Genomic DNA, 15,223 nt, shown 5'->3' with positions numbered 1-15,223 from the left:
TGCAAAACACCTGTCCTTGCTTGCTCAGAGGATCCTGTACCCCTTGCAGCTGCAGTCTGATCCAGTGGGTGACTGCAGCTTTCATGTGTCATTTACTCCAGGGTGTTAAGTGGCACTTGAAAGGGCTGTGTGGGATTATCAGCATTGTTGGGGCTGTTTAACTTCTTAGTTAATGCTGTAGACAAGATGTAAGTGCTTGAGATTGCTGCTCTGGATGACTTATGCTGACAGACAACACATTTTCCTTATTGCATGCCTTTTTCCAAGGAGAAGAGTTTTTGTTTTGTACCTTGTGGGAATCTTAGGCTCACCACTGTTCAGCTTTGGGAGGGAAATGGGGCTCCATGGGGAAATGAAGCTCCATGTCTGTGCTGCTGCCTTGTGATAAGGATCCACCTGCCAGCTGTGTGTCCTGACCTTCTGCTGGTGCTTGATAGGAACATGGTGCCAGCCCATTTCCCACAAGAGCTTAACATATTTGTTTGTTTTTCTTTTGGGGTGGGGAAAATGGGAAAAGGGGGTACAGCTGACTCTGAGGCCTTTTGTGAAGGGTATCTTATGAACCTTCTTTTGAGATCAAATGGATGTGTTCCTAATTGAAATCTTGGGAGCAGGGGGATGGTTGCCACAGCTGATACCTGTCCAATGCAGCGCAAGTGGTGTGGTCCAGCCCTCAGACTCCTGAGTGCTAATCCTGCCTTTGTCCTTTTGGTGGAGAATGTGGTCATCCCTGAGGAACAACTAAAGCAGGCAAAGAGAGCTAAGACATAAAATTTGTGGCAATGCCTGACATCTATATTGAAACTAGGGACCATTGTATGCTCTCACCAGAAGAGTTTTTCCTGTACAATGAGGATAAACAAACATTTTTATAAAACTTATCCCTTTGCAGTACCCAAGTTCAAGCTCAAAGAAATACTTTGTGAACATGAACACACAGTCTGTGCTGCAGACAGGTGTCCCAGGGGACCTGCAGAGCCCAGCTGTTAGGACAGCTCTGGCTTGGTGTGACACCCTGCTGTAACTCCTGGTAGTACTGCTGATGCAGCCTGTGTGTTTAGGAGCAGGTTAAGTGCTACAGGCACTGCACTGAGTCAAAAGGGCAGACCCTGGGGTATGGTAAAGGCTGAAGCTGATATGTAATTATCAGTCACACCAGTTTGGTCACTTCATATTTGAGAGTAAGAATGTACAGTTTACCCTGCTTTCTTTTGGAGGCATTTTTTGAGCCCTGTTTGAGCCTACCAAGGCTTCAAGATTTTACCTGCAGAAACATTATCGGTTTCTTTATTTTTCTTCTTTTGTTTTTTGGAGGGCAGGAGTTTAGGGAAAGAGCATACTGAAATTTTTCTTCTCTGCAAAGGTAGTTTTGACACAAGTCCAAAGTTCTGCTTGCTTTTAGTGACAGTGCTGGTTAAGAGAAAGTTGTTTTCTTTTTGAGCTCCTGCTGTCTATTCAGATTCCTTCCAATAAGGCAAAGAGATGTGACCTCTGCCTTTTTGCCCTTCAAATCCACATGGTGGAAAGAAGCTCCTAAAACTCCATTTTGAACTGGTAATGCCTGCACCTTCATCATCCCCTTTTAAGTTGTAAATGGTGGTTCTCTCCAGCTCTGAAGGAATTTTTTTTGGGGGTCATGAGGAGGTTTCCCTAGCACTGCCATGAGACCTGTTGACTGTGTGGCAAATCTCACTGTAGTGATGTCAGTCGTGAGTGTGGGACTCAGTCTGAAAGGGCAGCTCGTGAAGGGACACATACAGTGTAACAGGAATTTAAGGGTCCTGGGGAAAGGCAGCATTTGTTTACCTGTGTAAATTGTCAGAGGTGAAAACAGTGCTGTTCAAACAAGCATTTGCATGTACAAACACTGCAAACTGTGTTGCTACTCTGGAAATGGTTTTGTGGTTTGGCATATCTTGCTGTATGGAGACTTGGGCAGAATCTCAGTTGGGTGTGTCCAAAAATGTGCTGTATCTTGGCTTCTGGCCTGGAAAAGAGAGGAGATTTGGATGCCCTCGACAACATCTGTTTTAGCTTGCTTCCCTCCCAGCTGTGTTTTGTGCCACCCTCCTGGCGGGAGCTTCTGCTCTACCTGTGCACACTGGTCACCCAGGGCTGGGAGCTGTGGCCCTCCTTGGCTTGTGGGGAGCACCCTGGGATCACAGATGCTCTCCTCTGCTGCTGTTCAGCCCAGCCACACTCCTGTCCTTTGGGTCACCCTTGGCAGAGCTTCCAGAGGCACAGGGAGGAGGAAAAGCTACCTGGTGTCTGAGACAGTACAGTGTTGGGACAGTAAATGGTTTTGGAGTGGAACAGTCTTTATTGCCTTGGAACCAGTGGGGTAACATGTACTTGCTTCTAAGAGCAGGAAGGAGCTTGCACTTTCCCAGGTAAGTTTTTTCCCCCTTACACTGCATCAGCTAAGCCAACCACACTGTTCTTTTGGCATCTTGGTGAGCCCTGCTGGGCAGGCTCTGCTGCTTTGCAATGGTGGAGCTTTTGTTCATTCAGCAAGGAGGGGATTATCCTTACTGCCTTGGTCCTCAGTGGTGGCAGTAGGTTTGCTGGGAAACAGAATGCCATCTTGTAAAACTGAAACCTTTTCCCCCTTGCTCTTTTCTTTAGGATGCAATTAGAGATGTTCATGTGAAAGGAGTGATGTACAAATGGATTGAAAAAGATATGGGTGAGTTAAATAGAGCTCTGGTGCTGAATTCACTTGTCACTTCCTCAGTCTTTCTCTTTAGATGGACTGATGGGGATGAGGCAGGCCACTTTGTCACCATGGTGCTTTATTGCCTCCCTAACTGAGGTGGATCAAGCTCAAACCTTTTACATCTTTAGTGGTATGGGGGCTAAGTTTGGTTTGGTTTATAGAAATGTGGCCATGACAAATGACAAAGTGTCCTGATTGATGTGTTTCATTCTGTTACAGAACAGTATATTCTGCACGGGGATGAAATCTATGCTGTGCTAAACCGCCTGGTGAACCACAAGAAGAAACTGTTCCTCATCACAAACAGTCCCTTTAGCTTTGTGTGAGTACCATTATTGCTCATCAATGGGTCACCATGGCACAGCAAGAGCTGTGCAGGGTGCTCCCTCCTCTGAGCACCTGAAATTTGTATGGGCCAGGGTTCTGTGGCAGTAGTCATGGGGCTCTCTGGGAGCTGCTTGTGGTGAATGTTGCACCCAAGCATTGATCTCACTTTTTCAAGCAGTTACAAGGCTGTGGGTGGCCACAACATTACAGAGCTGACGCTTTCCATTGCCTCTAGCAGTGTTTGCTGCATCACAGACTTCCCTGGGCTTCCTGTGGTGCAGAAGAAAGTGTGTGACAGCTTAAACAAAGTACAGCATCAATATTTCATACAATGAGACAGCTTTGGGGGATTCACAAATCTGTTCTCTGTTACTGAAATAAGAGTGAATTTAGAGCGTACTGTTGTAAAGATGCAGTGTTGGGTGAAAAAAGAGTACTGGATCTATTAATTTCTCTGTTCCCTTAGGGACAAAGGAATGAAGCACATGGTTGGCAAGAACTGGCGGGATTTATTCGACATGGTCATTGTGCAAGCGGACAAGCCCAACTTCTTCACTGACCGGCGGAAGTACGTGTCCAGGGCACTCCTGCCTGGGCCTTGGGCCCTCTGCAGGGAACTGCTCCTCTACCTGACAGAAAGCAGGGTTTGCTAAGCATAGTCTAGCTCCAGGAGGTGTTCAGCCTTCTAATGTTCTCTCAGATACTCTCTGAGGAGGCAAAAATTGACCAGTCTGGGAATAAGTAGATAGAATGTGTAGAGCTAAGCAGAAAATGTGTTTCTAAAACTGGCATGAGAAATGGCCATTTCTTGTCTTGAGAGTGTGACAGAATCTTTCCTTTTCCTCTTCCCCACAGTAAGTATCAGTGTGGTTTGTTTTTGGAGGTTTTTTTGGTCTTGTTTGTACTGGATAGATGCCGTTTGGGAACTGGCAGTTCTGGAAGCCTTTGTATGTGGCAGCTGGGTTTTGTGGTTAGTTGGGAGCTGCCAGTAGACAGGCTGCTGTCCTTACTTTGCTCTTTGGCTTTTTTGCTTTGGGAACTTGTGTCTGCTTAGTAGGGGGATTGGTCTGTTCTTTCTTTTGTATGTATTTTCCTCCCACACTACCCAGACTGTTGGCATATACTACAGTAAACCTGTGGAATGGCTTTATAAGCTGTGCTGGCCTGGTGAAGGTTTTTGTCATGGGCTGCAGGTGAAATGCTTTACAAGCACAGCCAGGAGCTATGATGATCTGGCCCTCCTGAAAATGAAACCTATGGCTGCCTGGTGCCTAAGATCCACTCATGGAGTGAGAATGTCATGGCAAGCCCTCAGGACAAACAGGAGACAGCTCACTTCACCTGGTGAACTCAGCATGGGGACTGCTTTCCATTTTCTCTGCAGACTTGCTTTATGCTATTAGGACATTCCATGGTCTCTGTTGGGCTGGGGCATAGCCAGGCTGGAAGAGCACACAAAGTGTTTCATGGCAAAGCCTTCTTGGCCTTGGCATTTCAGAGGGAGTCATTATGATTATTTTCTTCCTCTCTGGATGTGAAAACAAGAATTGTTAGGGATTTTGACATGAAATGGTTACAGTCAATGGAAGAGTTTTGAAAAGGTATTTCCCTTTCATACTTTCTCTTCCCCTGAGAAAATAGTGCAGAAGGCCCAGAAGGTCACTTAGAACTCATGCGGAGCTTTTATTTCAATTTGTTACATAGGTAAACAAGTTTTGTGATTCAAATGTTCTGGTTGCTGGGTAACAATCACCAAAAATCAAAAGAAGTTGACATCTCCCCGTTTTTTCCCAGACCTTTTCGAAAACTAGATGATAAAGGCTCACTGCAGTGGGACAAAATAAACCAGCTGGAGAAGGGAAAGATCTACAAAGAGGTAAAGTGAATGGGTGCATAAGGGGTGTCAAGTAGCAGTCTGAAAGGATGGGGACTTTTAACATGCCTGCACTTTTGGAAATCACTGGAAAAACAGGACACTGTGCTTGGGCAGGGCGAGGGGAGGTGATGGGTTCTGCTGTAAGACACTTGTTCATGTTTAGTGTTTGAAAAGTAAGACACACAAGTCCTTGAAAAGAGCATCTGTGTAGGTAGAAAGTGTTTGTAAGAAGACATGCTCTGGCTCTGTGCTGGCTGTGGGCAGTGGCAGGTGCCCTCTGTCCCCAGGAGCTCTGGCTGGCCTAGCAGGACACTGTCCCCCACAATGCCTTCAGCATGGGCTTGGCACTAGGGATGGAGGGGCAGGGACAACTGGGAAAAGGCACAGCAGGACCAGGTAACTTAAGGTGTGGGGAACTTGCTTTTCTGCCCAAGGGAACCTGTGCTGAGTTACCTCTGCCAGGCTGGGTTTTCCCTGCTGCTGCCCTGTTTGTGTGGAAACATCCCCTGGATGTTTGGGAGGGGCCAGTGAATGTCCCCTGCCCCATGTACAATGAAACCTTCACCCTGGGAGCTCTGCTCTGGCACTGTCCAGCATGGCCAGTTGTGCACTTTTCCCTCAGCTCTTCTGATTGTCCTGGTCCTGAAACTCTTCTTCTGGAGGGGCTCCCAAGAGTGTGGTAGTTGAGATAAAAAGGCCCAGCAAAGATCTTCCACACCTCACTTCAAATTGTTCTCCATAAGGTTGGAAAAGGTGGACTTGTGCAGAATAAAGAAACAAGGAATAAAGAAACAAGGGTGATCAAATAGGGTACAAAACATCAAAGAGGGTACAAAGCCTGGCTCCTGACTCTCCCCTTCTAGAAGGACCAGCATGTCCAAAGATGAGCTCCAGCTCTGGTGAACTTGCTGCCCTGGGTGTTGTCCTTGCAGCTGGTCTGTCCCCTGAGACAAGTTGCCTCTGGCTTAAGGACAGTTTGTTCTTGGTTATTTGAGCTGTCCAATCCCACGGGAAGAAACTGTTAGTGAGATTGCAGTCAAGGAGCTGGGACCTGACCCGTGGTAGCAGACTAGGTCATGTCCTTGAGTAGTGCTGTTAGGAAACCTCTGTCTGGTGGGTCTGCCAAAGTGCTGGGCTGGTGTCCCATCCTCTGCCAAGAGCTCAGAGCTGGGAACTTGCAAGCAGAGCTCATTCTCAGTGGGTTAACAGCTCCCTCAGGAGAAAGGCACACCTCACCCATGGAGTTTATTGCTGCATTAAATCCTGCTCCTGACCCACCCACATCTTGTGGCCACAGGTTGCTCACCCAAGTGAATGGTGCACTGAGGAAGGGGAAAGAGGAGGGAGGAAGGTGGGCTGGGTAGGATTTTGGGCCCCTCTCCAATGCTTCCCCACAATTACATTACATTTAGCTGACTACATTAAGGCTGTTGTCTGACTGTGGTTCTTAGGATGTGGTAGAGTGTGTATCCTGGTTGTAGCCCACCCTGCCTCTAGGATTTTTGGTTTCTTGGAGTGCCACAATATACTTCTTTCTGGCAAGTGTTAGTGGTCATGGACCTGTGCCAGAGGCTTCTGAGCTGTTCCTGTCCTCTGAAGCAGGGCTGGGTGGCAGTTTTTTGCCATGGATATCCCATTAATGGGACCTCAAGGATTGATGTTTTGGCCTAGGGACTGGGAAGTGGAAGTGATGCCCTCTAGTCCCTCTGTTCCAACACATGTGGTGTTTTCTGTATGTGCCAGGTTTGTACTCCCATCCCTCTCCAGACCTGTGATCTTGGGGGAAAGGAGGGCAGGACCTGGAGGTCTCAGAACAGGTCTGTGGCTCCATGGAGGTCCAAGCACAAGTTTCCTGGCTGTCAGGTCCATAGCTGTTTGAGGTGACTGGAGCACAGCAAGAGGACTTTCCTCCTTCCAAGGCTATGCTCCATTCCCTTCTCTGCCAGTGGCTTCCTGAGCAGCCCTCACGTGAGCAGCAGCAATGCTGTGTCCAAGTAGTGCAGAGGCTGCCTGGTCCTGTTTCTGTGCTGTTAAGGGAAGTCTGCTCAGCTGCAGGGATGCTGCAGGAACAGAAGGCCCAGCACCCTGGTCCTGGCCAGCCTTAGCTGTGCATACAGCCAGCTGCCAGTGGCTGCTAGAGGGCTGTCTTGCCTTTGGGGGTCCTCTGGCCAGGCTGGTGCTGGTGATTGGGGGTGCTGGCTCCCTCCTGCCACTGCAGACTGGCCACAGGGATTGCTGCTGAGTGGCTCATAGGTTTGCACTGACTGCTTGGGCTGGCATTGATGGGGCCATTTATTTTCCTAATGGGTTTTGTTTTCATGACTCATGTGGGAAACTTGTGTGGAGATGGAAAGGTAGTCCCTGAAGGGCCTTCTGTGCATGTATGGATGTTTGGAAAGCCTTGAAAGCTGCTTGGTGCTGTGCTCTAGCTGGTGCTTTGGGGTTTGGTTTGTTTTACTCAGCTGTGAATCTGCGCAGGCTGCCTGGCTCTTTGGCTTGGTTAAACAATTCCTGTGGATGTGTGAGTGTTGTTAATCTTTGGGGTTGGGATGGTGGTCAGGGATGTAGAACAACTCCTGACTTCAAAAGCCTTGCCTGGCAGTGCTCACCTTCCCTCTGGTGCACCCTGAGAGGTGAAGTCATTATCACCTGAGACCAGCAACTTCTAAACCCAGATTAACTGGGGTTCTTTCTGCCCATCCTCAGGCTTTTCTAATTTAGGTATATCTTGGCCTCTGAACTGCCTCCTTTTGTTGCCTTTTTAGCCCATGTTGTCTTCTTGACTTGCTGTGCCCTAGACCACAGAATTTCCCCTGAATTCCCTATTTGCAAAAACTCTTTGGACATTTTCTCTAGCCTTAAAAAAGCTGAGGGATGTAGAGGGAAGAAAAGGAAGTGAGGTGGGGAAGGCCAGAAACCTTTAGGTGTAGGTGGTGGGGCAGAGAGCAGGTTGCCATCCCTTGAGAGCGCTCCCACCTGCATGTACCCACGTTTCACTCTGTGCTCCTGTCACTTGCAGGGCAACCTGTTTGATTTCCTGAGGCTGACAGGCTGGCGTGGATCCAAAGTGCTCTACTTTGGTGACCATCTGTACAGTGACCTTGCGGTGAGTGAAAAGTCTCAGCTCTCCAGTGAGGTGGGAGCAACCCCACACGGCTGCTGTACCTGCAGCTGGGCTGAACGTAAGGCAGGGCCTGCTCTGAGTGCTCAGGGCTGTGCAGGGTACCCTCCCCACCACGGGACACACAGGCTTCCCCACCACTGTCAGAGGCAGGCACTGGAGAAAAGGCTCCTTTCTGTGGGTAGAGTGTGAATTTGAGAGCAATTTGTGTTGATCCCACCTTTTTAGGTGCTTCATACGTCTTAGTGACCAGGAGATGGTTGTTACTGGCACGGGCCATGGATGGCTGTCCCCTGAGAATGTGAAATGGGAACAAACCCACTTTTCTAGGAACCAGGGTTATGTTTGGCTTTCAGTCTTTATGTTGAATTCTTGGTTGTTTTTTCACCCTGACCTCCAGGACCTCATGCTGCGTCATGGCTGGAGGACTGGAGCCATCGTTCCTGAACTGGAGACGGAGATCAGGATCATAAACACAGAGCAGTACATGCACTCCCTGACCTGGCAGCAGGCTCTCACAGGGCTGCTGGAGAGAATGCAGGTAAACAGCTCCTGGCTGAGCAGGACAAGTTACATGCTACCCTCTGAGTCTCAATTTTGAGTTTGGCATGGGGATGAGGGGATGTACCATCTTGACTGGTTCTCAAAAATATCTCCTCCTCTTCCTGCTGCAGTGGGCTCTGGGTCTGTAAGTTACAGTGGACATTGCAGGGAGCTGAGATGTGGCCTGCAGGACTGATGGATGTGATGCTTTCTACTGCTGTCTTTGCAGATGTATCAGGATGCAGAGTCAAAGCAAGTATTGCTGGAGTGGATGAAGGAACGGCAGGAGATCAGGTGAGCATTTCCCCTCTCAGTTGTGAGGTTTCATAGGGGCTCCCAGGTCCTGTTTTATAACCTGCTTTGGGGACAGTGCTGCTGCAGCTGCTGGACTCTGGTCCTGCCTAGTGGGTGCCATACAGCAGTGCAGTCCTGCAGCCTGGGAGGTTGGGCTGGTTGGAAGGCAGGGTGGGAAAGCGGAGTGCTGGGAGAGGTTGGTGGGCTCTCTGCCACTGCAGCTCCTGCCATTGCCCATAAACAGGTGGGGTACGACTGCACTGAATATTCATCAGTCTCACTGCACAAGGACTGCTCTGCATCACAGCCTTGAGAGGGCGTGCCTGGGGTGATCCCCTAATGCTCAGGGAGTGGAGTGGCCCGGGGCTAAGGGAGTGGGAAGAATCTGTGACCACAGTTTTAGCTACAGAACACCATCTCTTTCTTCTCAGGTCTCTGACGAAGAACCTGTTCAACCCCCAGTTTGGAAGCATCTTCCGCACCTTCCACAACCCCACGTACTTCTCGCGCCGGCTGGTGCGCTTCTCTGATATCTACATGGCTTCCATCAGCTGCCTGCTCAACTACGACGTGAATTTCACCTTCTACCCGCGGCGCACCCCTCTGCAGCACGAGGCTCCGCTCTGGATGGACCAGCTCTGCACAGGCTGCATGAAAACCCCCTTCCTGGAGGAGATGGTGCACATCCGGTGAAGGGCAGGTACTGCAGCAGCAGCAGCACAGCCGGGGCTGGAGCGGGGCCGGGCTGCACGGCCGCAGCACCTCTGTCTACCACTAAAGGGCGTTCGACACTTGCGTATGCGTGTAGATGGTGTGTTTATTTTCTCCCTTCACTGGCTCCATCCCTTTCCCTGAAGTGCATTGCAGGCTGGACAGAAGATGGGTGCTTGTGCAGGGAGTCCTCTCTAGCAGTAGGTGAGGTGGAGGGGTCAGAGCTGGTGGTGGGACACTGCCCCTCCCTGCTCTGTGCCCAGAGAAGTGGCTCGGGCATGGAGCTCCACAGCTCCAGTGCTTGGTGAAAACAACCCATGGGAGGTGTGACAAGGTGTGACAGCTGCCCCCATAGGCTGGGGCTGCAGCATGAGTGACTCTGCAGCTAGACAGGGAGGGTCAGGGCTGCCAGCTGGGCACCCACTCAAACCCATCAGTCAGTGCAAAACATCAGCAGCATTACCTGCCCAGCAGCCCTCAGCCCCAGCCTGCTTCCCACTGGCCTGGCCTGTCCAGCTGGGGGCTCTGCCAGGTCACTGGGCAGGATGTGCAAGCCTTGGGTGTGGGAGTAGGTCACAGGCTCTCAGAGTTACTGTCTGGGGACATGGCTGGTTATTGAGAAAGCTTAAAGCTGTGCATTGTTGGTATTTTTGGGTTTGGTGCCATGTGACACCAATACTTTGGCAATTGGTGTGGTGTGGTTTGTTGTGAGCTGCAGAGGATGTGTTCAGCCCTTCAGGGAAGGTGCAGGGCTGGCAGCAGAGGTGGTGACCTTCCATCTGTGTTCACTGAAATGTGGCCTAAGGTGGCTGGAGGGGCAAGTGGAGAGCAGGGCCAGGCAAAGCCCTGTGTGCCTCCTCAGCAGGAGGAAGAGCAAAGAGATGCTGTTAGTGATGCCAGAGGCTGTAGGATGGGACAAGGGTGACAGAGTGCCCAGAAAGGTGAGAGCTGATTTAGGATGGGAGGTGCAAAAAGTGGGCTCTGCACTTGGCTCAGGGCCTTGCTGGTCCTGCCCAGGCTTCAGACTGGCCCAGGGCCATGCAGGATGTTGGGGAAGGGTAGAGGGCAGGTGAGGTGGAGAGGGGGTGTTGTTTGTGCCACTCTGATACTGGTTGGCCCTAAGAGGCAGGAGATGATGCCCTCAGGAAGCTGGTTGGTGTGTGGGAAGTGATGGCTATAGGATGAAGGGGTGATTGCCTCAGTCCTCCTTCTCCTCCCCTCCCTGCCACAGCATTTGCAGGTGGCAACAAGCATGACAGTGCCCACTTGCTCAGGGGCAGTCAGTGTTGGGGTGACAGGGAGGAGAGAGGGAACAGAGAAATGAGGGCCTGGCAGGGAGCAGGCACAGCTGAACGAGTGACTGCAGAGTGGGTAGGCCTAAGGGTTTGGAGAGAGCTGAGGATGAGCATGGGGGCAGGCACCAGGGGCTGGTGAGCACTGGGCCAGGGTGGTGGCTCCAAGGGCTGAGGGTGTCAGTGTGGGGGCAGCCGAGGAAGAGGAACCAGGGCACTGTGGAGGACCCTGTGCCTCAGAGAAAGGCACGGAGTGTGTCAGCAATCCTCAGTGAGTGTTTCTCTCTCTCTCTCTCTCTCTCTCTCTCTCTCACACACACACACACACACACACACACACACACACACACACACACACACACACACAATCTTCTCCTGCATGTTCCTCCCCAGTGCCGTGCCAGGCTGGCCTGTCAGTCTGTCCCTTGTGTGTCACTGCCTTTGTGCCATGTGCCAGCCTCTCGCACACTTTCAAGATGCCTTGTGCTGGACTCAGTGGCTTGAACAATCTGTTAACGTGGCTGCTCTAATCAAACACCTGTAGTAGGTGCATGTGACACTTGTTTGTGTGCTGTGTGTAGTGTGTAGCTCAATAAACGTCTGCAGCATGTGTAACTAACTGACTAACCCGCTCACTGCGCCCAGCGGGCTCCTCTGCCTGCCCTGGGGGCACGACCGACGGCAGTCCGGGCTGGAGCCGGGGCGGGCATGGGGCAGGGCAGGGCTGAGACGTTCAGCGCGGAGCAGGCGGTGCCCGTACAGCCGAAAGGTGTGTGGGGTGGTGACTCGTACCTGAGCACGGGGCAGTGTGAGGGCACAGGAGTGAGGCCCGGCGGGCCCCGGGGGCTGCTGCACGTTAGCACTGAGGGCCGTCCGTGCCTGGGAGCGGCGGAACTGGGCCCTGGGTGCTGCAGGCTTGGGCAGACACCATCTCGTACGGGACGGGGGCGAGAAGGGGCAGGAGCTCCCATCGCTGGGGGCGGCCGGTACCGGCGGGGCGGGCGGTGGGAGACCGGGGCCGGGGCGGCGAGACAGGGGCGGGCACAGCCGGTGGCGCTGAGCTGTTTATTTCCCGGCAGCGCGGTGCGGTCCGGTCGGGGCCGCGCGGGCTCACTGCAGGAACCCGTAGGGATCGGTGCCGGTGTCCGCCAGGGGAGGGTCCTGTGAGGGAGAGAGCGCGGCGTGAGCGCGGGGCGGAGGGAGCGCGGGGCGGAGGGAGCGCGGGGCGGGGCGGGGATGAGGGAGAGCGGGGCAGGGCTGAGGGAGCGCGGGGCGGAGTGAAGGGTGCGTGGGGCGGGGCTGAGGGTGCGTGGGGCGGGGCTGGGGCGGGGCTGGGGCGGGGCGGAGGGAGCTTGGGGCGGGGCGTGTCTCACGTGCAGCGGTTCGTAGTCGGGGGCGTGGCCGCCGTACAGCGGGTTGGGGATGGCCACGAGCGGCCGCTGTGGGCGGGGCCTGGCGGCGCGCGGGCCCGCGCGCTCGGGCCGGGGCCGCGGCTCCTCCTCCTCCGGCTCCTCGTCCCCGCGGAGATCGGCCTGCAACGGGAGCGGCGGGTGCGCGGGACTGCGGGCACGGGGGCGCGCCCCGCACACCCCTGCCCCTTGCCGCCCGCGGGCTCCCCCTGCCGTGCCGGCCCCTCACGCGCAGCCACCCGCAGCCCGGCTGGCCCGTACCTGGTAGTAGCCGAACTGCCCCTGCTGCCGCCGCCTCCTCACCCAGTAGTAGGCGACGCCGGCGCCCGCAGCCAGTGCGAGCGCGAAGCACAGCGCGGACAAGGTCCCGGTGGCCACGGAGCCCTGCGCCGCGCCGTTCACCTGTGCCGAGAGCAGCGGCCCCGTCACGGCCCTGCCCGGCCCTGCTGCTGCTCCCCAGCGCTCCCACAGCGAGCCCCGCACAGAGCAGAGCCCAGGGCCCGCTCCTGGGATGGCCCTGCACATCACCCCCGGGGCCAGGCCTGCTGCCAGCCCTGTTCATGGCCCGGACTCACCTGGCCAAGGTGAACTACGGACGCTGGGATCCTCAGGGGCCCTGCTATCACGTGAATGATGCCATTAAAAGCTATGATGTCCCACTCCACAATCGCGGTGTCATTGATCCCCCTGGCGTCCTACAGCACAGGACACAGATGATCTCACCTGCCCAGAAAGGCTCCCCATCATTCCCTGTCTCAAAAGAGATGTGGTGAAAACTTGTGGCTTTCTTTGCCCTCTGCCAAGGCTGAACCTACTGAGTGCTCTGTGCTGTTGCTCGCTGGGAGGTCTGACACATGGAGGTCGTATCCGGACTGGGATGGGATGATGGTGCCCGTTGTGAGGTTGAAGCTGAAGAGCATGATATTGCTGGATGACACGTGGAGCTTCAGTTCTTCTCCTGTCAGTGTCTGAATAAGCACCAGTGCACAGGGGTGAGAAATGGATGAGCTGCTCTCTCCCTTTCCCTGATGCTGTGCAGCCCCCCAGCCAAACCCAGACCCTCTCCATGGCCACAGACAGCTCCATTCATGGATAACATGGCACAGAATGTGCAGAGCAGAAGGGATTTGCCAGCCCTAGGATTGTTAAAGCCTAGCTAGAGAAGGCTCTGAGCATCCTGACCTAAATGGCTCTTCTGAAGTAATGGTTGGACTGGGACCTCAAATCCACTGGTCCTCTCTGACCCACATTCCTCCTCCTTCCCCAGATTATTTCACACTGTCATGCCAGTGTTGGTGACACCTGCTCTCCTCTGGGGCTCTGATAGTTCCTCCCTGCTTGCTTACCTCATTGTCTGCAAAGCCAGAATTCAGAGGGGCAAAGAGAGTTTTGGGAACATAGGCATCAGACAAATACGTGAAAAAATCCAGTCCTTCTTCCGTGTCATTGGCAAAATTCAGCAACATCTGGAACAGATGGGAGATCCTCCCCATCAATACATTGCTGGCAGCACAATGCCACCACCTTCCCCAGCCCAGGAAATCCCAGCCCTGGAAAGAAACCCCTCTGTGTGTGTAGCCTTGCACACAGACCAAACCCCAACTCCTCCCTGTTCCAGGGGATCCCTCCCTCTGCCCTGCTGCTCCTGCAGAGCCAGGAGAGCGTCTCTTACGGAATAGAAGGTGGAGAAGCGGTCCTGGTCTGCGAGCACATCGGACAGTTTCCCACGGCACCAGTACCCATCTCCCAAAAACCCATCTCGGCACGTGCAGGTCACATCTGCAAAGGAACACCAGGGTGGGTTGGACTCACCAGTGCTCGCTGCACCAACCCTTTTGATTTCTGGATACCCTCAGCATGTTCCCTCTGGATGTGGGCATGGGAGAGGGGGTGTGCTCGCCTGCCCTCATGCTCCAGGGCAGTTCCCTGCCTGCTGCCCTGACCCAGCTCTTGTGCCCAGCAGGACTGTCCCCAGGAGAAGTGCTGGCACCACTCACCCTTCTCCCGGTAGCAGAACGCATCCCAGGTCTCGCTCAGGTTGCTTCGGAAGCCATAGTCCACAATTCCCACATGGCTGGAGCCACAGCTGGGGTTGGGGTAGGCTGTGGGGTATCCAGCTGTGCCATTGTCCAGCCAACCCACCAAGCAAAGATGGAATCCCATCTAGAAGAGGAAAATCAATGCTTAGATTAAAAATAGCTCTGTCCCAGGTTTTCTGCCCCAATGAACATTCCCACTGTGCCTCATCCAATATGCACCCAATACCCAAAGTGCTGGGAACAGTCACAAGTCCCATCCCAGTGTACTGGCAATACCAGCCAGCCCTCCTGTTTCATGGATTTGGATGGAGCAAACAGGGCCTGGCTGAGGGGAGGACAGCATCCACCCACATGTGACCCCTGGGCTGGCCCGGGCCCCGGGAGGTGCATGGCCTGTCCCAGCCCCATGAGGGGACAGAGCCACCCCTGCCCTGACCTGCTGTGCTGCACCCAGCTGCTGGAATGTGGCCAGGGAAGCACCTTCAGCAGCACAGGCTGCCTGAGCCTGCTCATAAGTGAAGTCATACTTTCCTCGGGGTGACTGCAGGTGAAACACACCCATGGTCTTATCTGCAAAACACCAAAGCACAGGAGCATCAGCACAGGACACACTGAGCCACCTGCCTGGGCAGCCACATGGGTCCCTGTGTCACCGTGGGCACTGCCAAGGAGGGTGGGATGTGCACAAGGCACAAGTGAGGGAGAGGCTTCCTCCGAGCTTCTAGAGGGGACCCACTGCCACCAGAGGCCATCAGGGATGGCTCACCTCCCCACATGACGTGTAGGGGAAAGGGAAATGTGAAAACCAAGCTACAGAGATGAGTCCCTGTGCCCTTGGCCATCCCACCCTCCAGCTCTCCTGAGGGGAGCTGCAGGCCAAAGGTGAAGGATGAGG

General features: G+C 53.6%; 2 protein-coding genes across 5 annotated transcripts in view; one reads left to right on the top strand and one right to left on the bottom strand.

Moving 5' to 3' along the window:
* NT5DC2 (5'-nucleotidase domain containing 2) overlaps nucleotides 1-11,495 on the top strand; it is a 28,793-nt gene extending 17,298 nt beyond the window's left edge. The window contains exons 7-14 of the mRNA XM_033071775.1: nucleotides 2,626-2,686; nucleotides 2,936-3,038; nucleotides 3,510-3,611; nucleotides 4,838-4,919; nucleotides 7,939-8,025; nucleotides 8,441-8,581; nucleotides 8,813-8,877; nucleotides 9,309-11,495. Of these exons, the coding sequence (XP_032927666.1) occupies nucleotides 2,626-2,686; nucleotides 2,936-3,038; nucleotides 3,510-3,611; nucleotides 4,838-4,919; nucleotides 7,939-8,025; nucleotides 8,441-8,581; nucleotides 8,813-8,877; nucleotides 9,309-9,570 (903 nt within the window). The 3' untranslated portion in view covers nucleotides 9,571-11,495. The remainder of the gene's footprint in view (nucleotides 1-2,625; nucleotides 2,687-2,935; nucleotides 3,039-3,509; nucleotides 3,612-4,837; nucleotides 4,920-7,938; nucleotides 8,026-8,440; nucleotides 8,582-8,812; nucleotides 8,878-9,308) is intronic.
* A 436-nt stretch (nucleotides 11,496-11,931) lies between these two features.
* The window catches only part of STAB1 (stabilin 1), a 53,381-nt gene continuing 50,089 nt past the window's right edge, over nucleotides 11,932-15,223 (bottom strand). For 3 of the 4 annotated variants that reach the window (XM_033071930.1, XM_033071932.1, XM_033071931.1), the window contains 9 exons: nucleotides 14,765-14,898; nucleotides 14,287-14,452; nucleotides 13,962-14,068; nucleotides 13,636-13,755; nucleotides 13,105-13,257; nucleotides 12,865-12,984; nucleotides 12,551-12,691; nucleotides 12,254-12,412; nucleotides 11,932-12,041 (listed from right to left, as the gene is read on the bottom strand). In XM_033071930.1, the coding sequence (XP_032927821.1) occupies nucleotides 11,991-12,041; nucleotides 12,254-12,412; nucleotides 12,551-12,691; nucleotides 12,865-12,984; nucleotides 13,105-13,257; nucleotides 13,636-13,755; nucleotides 13,962-14,068; nucleotides 14,287-14,452; nucleotides 14,765-14,898 (1,151 nt within the window). In that variant the 3' untranslated portion in view covers nucleotides 11,932-11,990. Of the gene's footprint in view, nucleotides 12,042-12,253; nucleotides 12,413-12,550; nucleotides 12,692-12,864; nucleotides 13,013-13,104; nucleotides 13,258-13,635; nucleotides 13,756-13,961; nucleotides 14,069-14,286; nucleotides 14,453-14,764; nucleotides 14,899-15,223 lie in introns of those variants that run through there. The other variant, XM_033071933.2, reaches the window with a different exon arrangement.

Source organism: Catharus ustulatus, chromosome 13 (assembly GCF_009819885.2).
Source record: "Catharus ustulatus isolate bCatUst1 chromosome 13, bCatUst1.pri.v2, whole genome shotgun sequence".
Classification (NCBI taxonomy): Eukaryota; Metazoa; Chordata; class Aves; order Passeriformes; family Turdidae; genus Catharus; species Catharus ustulatus.
Note: the sequence above shows the minus strand (reverse complement) of the source record. Positions and strands in the feature narration are given on the sequence as shown.